The sequence below is a fragment of the Rhagoletis zephyria genome, unplaced genomic scaffold (assembly GCF_001687245.7).
Source record: "Rhagoletis zephyria isolate East Lansing unplaced genomic scaffold, Rhagoletis_zephyria_1.1 Rzeph_scaffold_06503, whole genome shotgun sequence".
Lineage (NCBI taxonomy): Eukaryota > Metazoa > Arthropoda > Insecta > Diptera > Tephritidae > Rhagoletis > Rhagoletis zephyria.
Window position 1 is genome coordinate 2,353 of NW_016163586.1, and position 11,390 is coordinate 13,742.

General features: G+C 35.9%; 1 protein-coding gene across 1 annotated transcript; it reads left to right on the plus strand.

The window, feature by feature from the left end:
- Positions 1 to 1,204: 1,204 nt before the first annotated feature.
- LOC108373241 (uncharacterized) lies at positions 1,205 to 2,226 on the plus strand. The gene is made up of 2 exons (XM_017629106.1): positions 1,205 to 1,434; positions 1,522 to 2,226. The coding sequence occupies exons 1-2, from the start codon at positions 1,363 to 1,365 to the stop codon at positions 1,945 to 1,947; spliced, it is 498 nt and encodes a 165-aa protein (XP_017484595.1). The 5' UTR covers positions 1,205 to 1,362; the 3' UTR covers positions 1,948 to 2,226.
- The last annotated feature ends 9,164 nt before the right edge of the window (positions 2,227 to 11,390 follow it).

Below are 11,390 nucleotides of genomic sequence, written 5' to 3' on the forward strand. Positions count from 1 at the left end.
CATCGAGTCTCACAAAGCTGCACAATTTTCTACAATGAACGAAACAAAGAAATTCAAAATTACATAGTACGGTCACCAGATTTTTTTGAGTCTATAATTTAAACATAAATATGTATAATAACACAGTGCAACACTGAAAAATTGTTGGGAATGACATCAATTGCATTTGTTAAAAGAGGTCAAAATATGAATAAATACCAAAGAATTTGTAGAAGTTGGTTCCCATTTCCTTTTTATATCCATTTGAAGTTGTGAATTTAAGGTTCAAATATAAACAAGTACAATGATTTATTTTTGATTTCGCTCACAAATTGCATCCCTACATATACAATGTATACATATGTATATTATACAATTTTTTCAGTTAAACATTGAGCTGTGCAAAAAACTCCTCCCATCCCCTCCCCTTCGGAAAATGTGTTTTTACATTATACGTTCTCATTGGAATCTCACTTCACTTCTCATTGCCATCACCTCCAACTTTTTGAAATTTGTTGCATAGTGTTATCTATATTGTTTGTGTAGTGTGTCTATTATGGTGGGTCTAAAATCACTTTGGAATTTGCCAAATTGCGAAAATATGTTTCTTAGCATATTGTTGTTCTGTCGTAGAGAAGTGCTTAAATTTTATATAAAAACATGCTATAAGAGCTTTTTTTTGGCATGAGAAACCCATTTCTGCACTTATGTATACTTTTCTTAAAACTTCCATGAGAGGTCACAACAGTGAACATTTTCACATTTTCTTCGAAACCTCTTTTCGAAATTTGGCAACTCCAAATTGATTTTAGGCCCATCGTTTCTTCGGATATTTGCTTCGAATTGCACGTAGAATTCTCCTACGATATACACCCTAGTGTATATACATATTTACTTGAAAAAGTATATACATACATAGGCACATATTTAAAATATATATAAACAAGTACGCACAAATGTGGGATCAAAGACACAAAGTTGATATAATTCCATAAACAGATAAGAGAAACTGTCTACCATTTTGGCATAATTACCGCTTATCTCGCTCGATGGGAGTAAACACAAATATTTGCGAATACAAAATGCTAATTGTGACCACCGGAGAGCAATTAATGACACGACGAAAATCGCTTATCGCTCATCGCTTATCTAATGTCAACAATGACAGAGAAACCAAACAAAAAGTCGATGAAAACAAAGCATCTTATTCGACAACCTTCAGCTTCATCTGATTTTCTTTATTCCACAAGCAACTTGCCAGTGGACAGCATCATTACTTACTGCTGAACGTGCTGCACAAGAAGGAGAGTAATTTTCCAAAGGCTACTACTGGAGGAGAAGTGAAGCTAACAAATCTTGAAAGTCGAAATTGATTTAGTGACCATGTGTGACAAATCGCTGCTGCTCTATAAAACTGCAACTGTAACTGCCGTTGCCATTGCGGTACTGACGTTGGTAATATTAGTTGGAATTTTTGGTTTTCACCAAACTTTTCCAATTTCTTTTAAATTAACTTTTTTTTTTCTTTTCTTACTTACCAAGTGCGTTGTGATGCCGGCTGCTGCTGCCTCAGCTGATGCTGCCAACTCGTACGTGAGCCGCAGCGATCCTGGGGCGGCTGCTGCATCAACGCTGGAGAATCTCACCATTGCCGCCGAGATGGCCGAGTTCAGGAACGGTGCGCTGATAAAAATCGATAACTTCCTGCAATATTCGCTGCCACAGAAGATGCGCGCCGAAGGTGAGGACATACGTGCTGAAACAGTGCAGGAGTTCGACCGTTGCGCCCAGTTGGCGACAACCAGAGAGGAGATTTGGCGTTTCAAGGAATGTGCTGGCAAAGTGTTGGGCAATTCGATGAAATCTCTAGCGTTGTTGGTCGAACAGGCGTATAGAGGTAGTGGTGCGGCTGCATTGGGGTCGCATGCGTTCTGGTGGAGTTTGTTGAAATTAGTTGCATTTATTTGAAATATTTTTGCGCTCATAATCAGTTATGTGCACAAGTTTATGCGTGTTTGCGTCTGTTAATTTAACACATTAATACCCAATGCATTTGATGCAACGTTTTTAGACTTTTTTTATTTGTTTATTATTTCGAATCTCAGTTGACCAATATATATGTATGACGACATTATAAAAATAAAGTTCATTTATTATTTTTTTAATTTTTAATAATTTGCTGTATTTTATTAATCTTTTCTACGCAAAATTACTTTACTCTATAATATATCACACATTCTTAAATATCTACAGTATCGGTCATATCTATAGCACGCCATTTCGAAGTGATATTGTGTGCAATTTATGTTTATTTATTTATTTTTGAGCATTTTCAATTCAAATACAGTTCTTTCTCTAACAAACCCCATATAAACCCAAGTTTAACAATTTATAGAAAACTTCAAAAAAGTGCAACAAATTATCACCTATATTTCAAACTTTTTTCTCGGAAGTGTTAGAATTTTTTCGAGTACACAGTTTTNGACAGGTTTGGAATTTTATCTTTGAAACGCCACACTTTTCTTTGAAATCGCTTTATTAGTTCTCGTGCAATAAGCGTTTTTGTGAAGCTCTAAAAATTACAACTACAACATTTGAACATAGCCCCCATACCTTAAGGTAAGACGTATTCTACGTCAAAAAAAAATTCTAAAAAATTAACGGTAATTCGTTTTTAGCAAATATGAAAGGAGATTATTACACCTACACCACATTGCTACTCTGCATGCCACGCATAAGTCAGCGAAAAACAACCACATAGTATTTACGACATACCTCAGTGCAACATGCAACATCTATCACTGCAGGTGCAACAACGGAATAGCGGCAAAATATGTACATATTTATCACTCGCAGCGCTTGCCACGAACAGGCAACAAAATTAACAATGAACAATACAAATGTTGCTCGTAAATGATGCTCGCGGTTGCCAATAAATGCACAACACTTGCATTATGCACTGAGCCACATGACGTATACATACGNTTATCACTCGCAGCGCTTGCCACGAACAGGCAACAAAATTAACAATGAACAATACAAATGTTGCTTGTAAATGATGCTCGCGGTTGCCAATAAATGCACAACACTTGCATTATGCACTGAGCCACATGACGTATACATACTCGTACATACCCGTAAATCCATACATACGCGATAGGAATGTTCATCCCGGGATTCCGATCCCAATTAGGTCCCAAAAATCTCGGTATTCTTGGCAAATAATCCCGGGATTTTCGAGATTTTTTAATTTTCACTGATGGCAATAATAGAAACTCCTTTTGTTGACCAGTGTTGGCTATATTTCTTGGTTTTATTTAATTAATTAATATTTCTGTATAAATTAAATTCTAGAGAGTAAAAACAATCATATTTCAAAATGGTTCTGGTTTATAAAGCAAATTAAATTATTTTGTGTATAAGGATTTAATTTAATTTAAATTTAATTTTTTTTTAATTCTAAAGAAATTTCCTCTTTCATTTGGTTCCCACATGNAGAGTAAAAACAATCATATTTCAAAATGGTTCTGGTTTATAAAGCAAATTAAATTATTTTGTGTATAAGGATTTAATTTAATTTAAATTTAATTTTTTTTTTTAATTCTAAAGAAATTTCCTCTTTCATTTGGTTCCCACATATTTATTCTACATTGCACTGCATTTTTTAAATAATTTTTGGAATTAATCATATATTTGAAATTACACAGAAATATAGACAAAGCTGGTAAAAATACGGCATTTCTTTTATTTCCAACTCTAGTATGAATATATGAAATTTTTTCAACCACAAAATACATTTGTTGACTTAAATTTCTTATTTTAATGATTGGAGAGCTTCTCAAACTATATTGAAGAAAATTTTTTTAAATTTAAGATATTGAAAAATAATGAATGTCTAAATTCTGGACTAATCCCGGGATCCCGGGATTGTGCTAACGAGAGCCCGGAAATACCGGGATTGTAAAAAGCAAAAAAAATTAACATCCCTAATACGCAACGTGCTTAGGGCATTGGCTGGTGTGGTGAACCATGATGGTGTGGTTGCACGCGTGTGTTTTGTGGTTCAACAAAGTCGGAAATAATAATAAATTGCAATTTTGGCTGCTACCCACAAGCAAATGCAATCGCTTGCATAGATGTGAACGAAAGTGTATGTACATTAGGGTGGTCCAAAATAGTAAAGTCGGAATTTTAATGCTCTCACCCCCCAGGATTGTTCTATTTTGGAAAAGTATACCTCAATTTTTTTTATTGTGAAATCAAAAAATATGTAGAGGTCGCTCAAAGCGCTCAAAGTTTGCCATGTATTTTTATATGGCGGAAATAAACTTTTTCGTAGAATTAGAAGTATAGAATTCTTGAAAATCATTTTTTTTTCGATAGGAAAACTCTGGTTCTCTTCAGAATACTTCCAATAATAATTCCCAATTGTTTATTTAACCATTTTTTAATACTAACGATTTTTTATTGGTCGCCCGATTGCATTTTTCAGGGTTTTTGTGGGGTTTTGGCGGACCTATAAATTATAGTTGCGATGAAAAAATGGTTAAACAAATAATTGGGTATTATTATTATTATTAGGTAGAAAAATATTGATTTTTAACTATTCTATACCATTTCTGCGAAAAGTTGTTTTTTCCCCATATAAAATACATACCTTTAAATATTTTTTGATTTCAAAATAAAAAAATAAAGGGTATATTTTTTCGGTATAGAACCACCCTTATGTACATACATACGTTCATACCCAGTAGAAATCGGTTGTATGCATTCATGAAGTATGCATGCTGTATGAGTGAATTAGTGTGAACAATTCAGGCATAGTCATGAATTTCCACAAATAAATTAAAATTCCAGCGAATTGCAATAAATTTGAAGTGGACTTTTTGTAATATTTTCAGTCTTGTGTTGTGCTATACTATTTTCAGCACTAGCGGGCTTTTACAAGATATGCATTTGTATCAGAATACATAGGGATACATATGTATGTATCTTGTAAGAATACTTTGATACTGTTCCATTAATGCATTTTTGTATGTTCATATGTCATATGCATACGGGAGTAGTACATGTGTATGGTTAGACCCCGCGTGTTAAATGTAAATGTAGGTTCATTTATACTGGCATGTATACACAGCANCAGTCTTGTGTTGTGCTATACTATTTTCAGCACTAGCGGGCTTTTACAAGGTATGCATTTGTATCAGAATACATGGGGATACATATGTATCTTATAAGAATGCTTTGATACTGTTCCATTAATGCATTTTTGTATGTTCATATGTCATATGCATACGGGAGTAGTACATGTGTATGGTTGTTAGACCCCGCGTGTTAAATGTAAATGTAGGTTCATTTATACTGGCATGTATACACAGCGGCAAGCTCATGATGCCACCAACAGCGATGTCGTATGCATAAAATTTCTACTGGGTATATACATACATACATACACACAAATGCATAAGTTTCACTCATTGCCCATTGTGGTCCATAACTGAAATGAATGCACAATGATTTTTAACCCCGCATGAATTAAGGATTGATTTCAATTTTGTTTGATTTGACGTCAGCACGTTGCATTGATTAAAATTTGCTTCTCTTTGCTTTATTGCTTGTTCTCGTTGAGAAGTGGATAAGTTTCAGTGTCTTGCTGACTAACTTATGTATATTAACAAGCTAAAATTTCTTCGTTATTTTTTCCAAAAATATGTTTCATGCTAACAAAAAAAAAAACTATATAAATCAAAGTTTCAAACTTTGTACAAAATTAAGGAGAGTTCAACGAATTTTCAGCAAAACTTTTAACTTTTTTTAACCCATTCTAATTTAGTATAATAATGTGTAATTGGTAGCCGCTGTGATGTTGTGGTTAGCAGTGTGCGCTACCACTGCGCAGGGCCTCAATTCAAGCCCTGGTCAAAGCAACATCGCAAAAAAATATTGAAAAAAAGCGAGGGCGAAGCTCGGCCAAAGACTAACATACATATGTGTAAGCGCCAATCTATTAATTGAAATTTGAAGTGGCTAAGGATTTGCGTTGATTTTTAACATTTTTTTTTTCAAACGGTTCCACGCATTTTTCTCCATTTCAGATGGATGGCAGATCGACAGTTAACGCCAGTATGCAGCTCTCAAGAAATGCAGAAACTCCATATAAAATGACGTACAAGAAATGGCTAAGAAATTTTCTTGAGGCAGGACGCAGTTCTTAAGAAATTTGCTACGCTTTTTAATACGATTTTCCAAAGATTTTTGTGAAAAAAAGAGCATAAGGCAACCTGTGCTTGCAACAGAAATATATGGCCGTTCCATTATTTCTTAAGGAAAGAGTGAGGCAATAGGCTGCTGAAGCATCAGATGTCAAAATTCCTTGGNGACGCAGTTCTTAAGAAATTTGCTACGCTTTCTACTACGGTTTTCTAAAGATTTTTGTGAAAAAAGAGCATAAGGCAACCCATGCTTGCAACAGAAATATATGGCCGTTCCATTATTTCTTAAGGAAAGAGTGAGGCAATAGGCTGCTGAAGCATCAGATGTCAAAATTCCTTGGACACACACACGAAATAGTGGCAATTTTTTTCTTTACCGTTTTCTTGAGAGCTACCCAGCAAAAAATGGGTAATCGCTTTTAGTGGTAACGTGCTCTAGAAGGCATAGCGTTATAATGCCTTCGAATTTTTTCGCTTCTTTTATGCATTGCTAGTATTGCAAAGTAGAATGTCCTAAAATATTTTATTTATTTCGCTTCTTTGTTTCATTTCGGGGAATGCAAAGTCGAATGTCCTCCAACATTTTATTTGTTTCGCTTCTTTGCTTCATTTCCGGGAATGCAAAGTAGAATGCTGCATCGTAGTCAGCTGAAAAATAGAATGAATATCCAAAAGTTCTTTTTCTACCGTTGCTTTCTGTGGAAATTTGTCTCGCATAAAAATCATGTTTTGTTTTGTTCAATTTGCAGCGAAGTTGAAGTCAGTCGATGAAGTGAAGTACAAGAATGAGGAAGTACAATTTTAAGCTTAATTAATAATGAATGTATGCACATACCGATTTTTAAGAAAATCTAAATACCTAAATACATACATACATATGTTTGTATAAAAGCTGATTTATAAAAATTTTAATTAATTTTAATCTTTTAAGACATTTTCTGATTTAAATTTAATATAAATAAGTATGTACTTATCTAGGCATTCTACATTAGTTTCTCTGTAAGGCATTCTTTGTTCGCTTCTCTGGATTCTGTTTATCCATGCGTTCTCCCTTCGTTTGAAGGTAATGCTGCGGGTAAGGGCTTACCTCCAATGACATGCCCATGTTAAAATAAGGCCTTCTTGAAGCGAAAGGGTACGCGATTCCCATCGCCTAGCTCGTTTCTACTTTCGTTCCTGTGGTAATCGTGTTTTTTGCTGGGTACATACAGGCCTTTAGAGTAGAAGAGCAACCGTGGATGAGTTGCTGTGTTAAATCTTCAGGTTGGACTACTGTGACAGCCATAGTCGACATGTTAGGGTGGGCTAAGGAAGGACAGCCAGGCAATGTCAATAGCATCATTGCTACTTAACCTCGAGGGCGAATAATTGCACAGTCGGGTACGGACGGAAGTTGAAAAGTTGAAAAATGAATTTAAAAATAAAAATGCTCGCACTACCGCAAAACGTATTTATGCACAAAACCGCACTGCATTCATTGGAAATCGCAAATAAATTTTTATGACAAGCTTCCTAACACACGTGTTGAAATAACGAAGATAAAAAAAAAAACAAAAAATAATTGAATTCCTTAGAATGCAGAAATCAAAATTAGATTTGTGGATTTACATTTTCCATTATACATACACTAAAATTTTAAACTACTGCTATGAATATGCATGAAGGCTGCAGCATACAATTTATTATCAGCCAGATTTTCTGTTTCTTCATGCAATTAATAATATCTTTGCGTTGCGGAATGCATAGCTTACCGAAAGTTTTGTGAATTATCAAAACTTGTTTATCACCAACACTGCAGCAACAGCTTAGTCAGAAATGCAGCTAAAAACCAAGTTTAATTGTTGCAATAAATTAGAATTTAATTCTAAACTGGACAGTGTGAAAAAAATGCTATAACACAGATAACCGAAGAAATGAGGAGAGATGAAATAAATGAATGAGTGAATGAATGAATGAATGAAATGAAACCAGCGAACCACAGCGGCAACAAATACGAATTTCAAATGCTATTTTGGTATTGTTGATTTAATTAAAAGCTTACCTGAAATGTATGCGGATACACAATGTGGCATACACATGTATGTTGGCATGTACATTAGGGCCGGTCAATTTGTATGGATAAATTTTTTTCGATATCGTTCCTAGCAGCGCCCAAACCCCAAATACAAATTTGTATTAAAAAAAATAACATTCGTAACACTTTAATAAATATTTATCTGTATATTGACTTAGTATTAATCAAAGAGCTATGGTCTAACGGACTTTTTTCCAAAATTTTTTTGTAGAATCCAAATTTGCTAGGAACGATGTAAAAAAAAAATTGACCCGCCCTAATGTACACATATGCAAGTATGCTTATACATACATATGCACATAAATACATACATATGCATGGCACAAAAACTACAGAACAACGAGCAGTTAGCCAGCTGCTTCACAAAGCGACAGCGATAACAACGACATTCTAAAAGAATTTCAAACAACAAAAAACGAAAGGAACAACTCAAAAGGAAGGATACAAACCGAAAACGTGAGAATACCAACTGAAACACAAATCAGAAAAAAATGAACTCCAGCCACAAGAAAACGTGTGGCGGACAGCAGTGGTAAGCGAAAACTAATATAAATAAAGAGTGAGTGATTTCAGCAGCCCACATAGTTATAAGCGGAAACAAAGAAAAATTAAAATAAATAACCTGTAATAAATAAACTACATACATATGTATGTACATACATACCTACATGTGTTCGCCTGAGTTTGCAGCTGTATGCGAGTGTGGGAGGCTTGCGTGGCAGCAAAACTCAGCGCCGGCATCATTCAACTAACAAAACTACAGATTCATTCACAAATACATTCATAGCTGCCACCATTCCTATTAGCACCATAATGGACGTTTGAACTAAACGAGCACACAGCCGTCGAACCACTTAACCGACCGATAGCCAAGCCGATACCCAGAGCCAAACACAGCTATCCATAAAAAAAACAACAACAACAAAAATAAAACGAATATAAGGCGAGTCGCAAACAATTTATAGTAACTACATATAAGTAAAAACAGCGTCAAGCGCAAATGAAATTCGAGTTTGACCAAACCTAAAAACCTAAATGTTTGTATTGAAATTGAAAATACCAGCAAATCCAACAAAATGGAACCAATGGAAAAGAGGAGAAGCACAGAGAGAGAGAGAGGCCCCTTGAAAATGAGGTGAACTGAGTACTGAGCAGGGAATGGCATTGGTTGATCGTCAACTGTTCATACTCGTTGGCTTAGTAGTATCGATACCTAAACGAAATTAGAGGATGACTGAACACGAGCGCATTGCGTGCTGTCTTGCAAATATAGGCACCACAAGTGAACGATGCTTATAACTGCTCATACTGATATTGACTTCGGCAAATCTGTACTCTGAATGATGGTGCACGAAACCAGCAAACGTGGCAGTTGAACGGCTCCGAAAACATGAGAGTCATCATTTGTTGCAGAAGTCGTTTGACTTGTTGCTGAAAATCATCTGACTTGTTGCTGAAATGACGACGAATGTGGTAAAGGGTAATTTATCGTCTCGTATGCATGTATGTATGTATTTATAGCGCGTCTACCATTCAATTGCATTGCTCACTGCTGGCTAGTTGTGAGGAATGTGCATACGTGTGCATACATGTATGTAGGCTAGTTGTGAATATGCATACGTACGTAAGTATGTATGTATGTACATATCAATGCTTCATTTCAAACAAGCAAGTGTCTTTGAATGTTTTTGAACTACAGTATCATCACTTCGGCAACACTTCAAACGCGCCGTCAGCAACAAACCAAAGGCGGCGGTTTGACTTCTGCAACAAATCAAGTTAGCTAACTGCGACATCTTGCCTTCGCCAGTCTTTCACATAAGCTGTCATGCTTTCGGCAACCGTCCAAATGCAGTATCGGGCTTATGGCTGTCGATCAAATACGGCGGTTGCTGGTTTCGTGCACAATCATTCGGAGTATAGATTTGCCGAAGTCAATATCAGTATGAGCTGTTATAAGCATCGTTCACTTGTGGTGGCTGTATTTGCAAGACAGCACGCTTTGCGGTGGTGTTCGTTCATCCTCCGTTTTTAACGTGAGTAGGCTTAAAGTCACAAAAACAGCACCCTTTGCCAATGTCTGGTACTGAGGCTGTTATCCGATTTTGTTTGTTGGTATGCTTATGGGTGTGTGTGTGTGTGCCTACATATTTGCGGCTACCGGTCGAGTTTACTGACCGCAAATGCAATTTACTTCTCGATCATCAATGAAATGTACTCGCGCTAAGCAATAATGGGCAGCAAAATGACCATAAAGCAGCGCCACCAACTAGTTGAATAGCTGAATAGAAAATAGATGCCTGAATGCATTCCAAAAGCAGAGGGCGCTTTCTGTTTAGATTTTTTTTTTTAATTAATTCTTTTTTGTTTTCCTTTTTTTTGCGAGTGCGGTGCACGCAATTGAAATTTCCAACAGGCGCAGTCGGAATTTTTATAATGAAAAGTTTGGTGATGAAAACAACGACGATCCTTTCGGCATGCACACCTACGAGCTTGTAACCTGTGAAGACAGTCGTGAATTTGTAGAGATTTTCCCTGCTCACCTCAAACAGAGCCCTAGTTTTGAGTGGACCGCATTCCTAATTTTTCGTATACCATCCTGAACAGCTACACTTATGCTGCAGTTGAGTTTTCTTTTAGTTTCACAAATAGAGGCTTCCATGTCCACTGCAGAGAATAACCAAAGTTCAGAGCCACACCTCGCTAGTGTTGCCACTGTCCACCACTGGCCACCAGACCAGTACATACGACGGACAGAGTCTGTAAGCTGTCAGCTATTACATCCGCCCGAAAAGGAGTAGTATACACGTTACATGGACCGCAAGTCCATTCATTACAGAACTTTCAATGGATAAAATCACATCCAGTCTGACGAATTTAAATCATTTAGTTATATACCGTTGGTCCAGAAAGAAATTAAAGTTGATTAAGGAAAAAATCGTCGACTTCGACGTGGATGTAATTTTTTCATAAAAAAAATAGCCTAAGATTATGTCGGGGGGATGCGTCTTTCGATTATTATAATTTTTTTTTTGTTTAGCTTTGCTGTTAGTTTTGGCATATTTTATACAACGTTTTTTGGAAAATTTTCTGTATTTGCGAAGGTCACGAGTTTTATCGGGAGT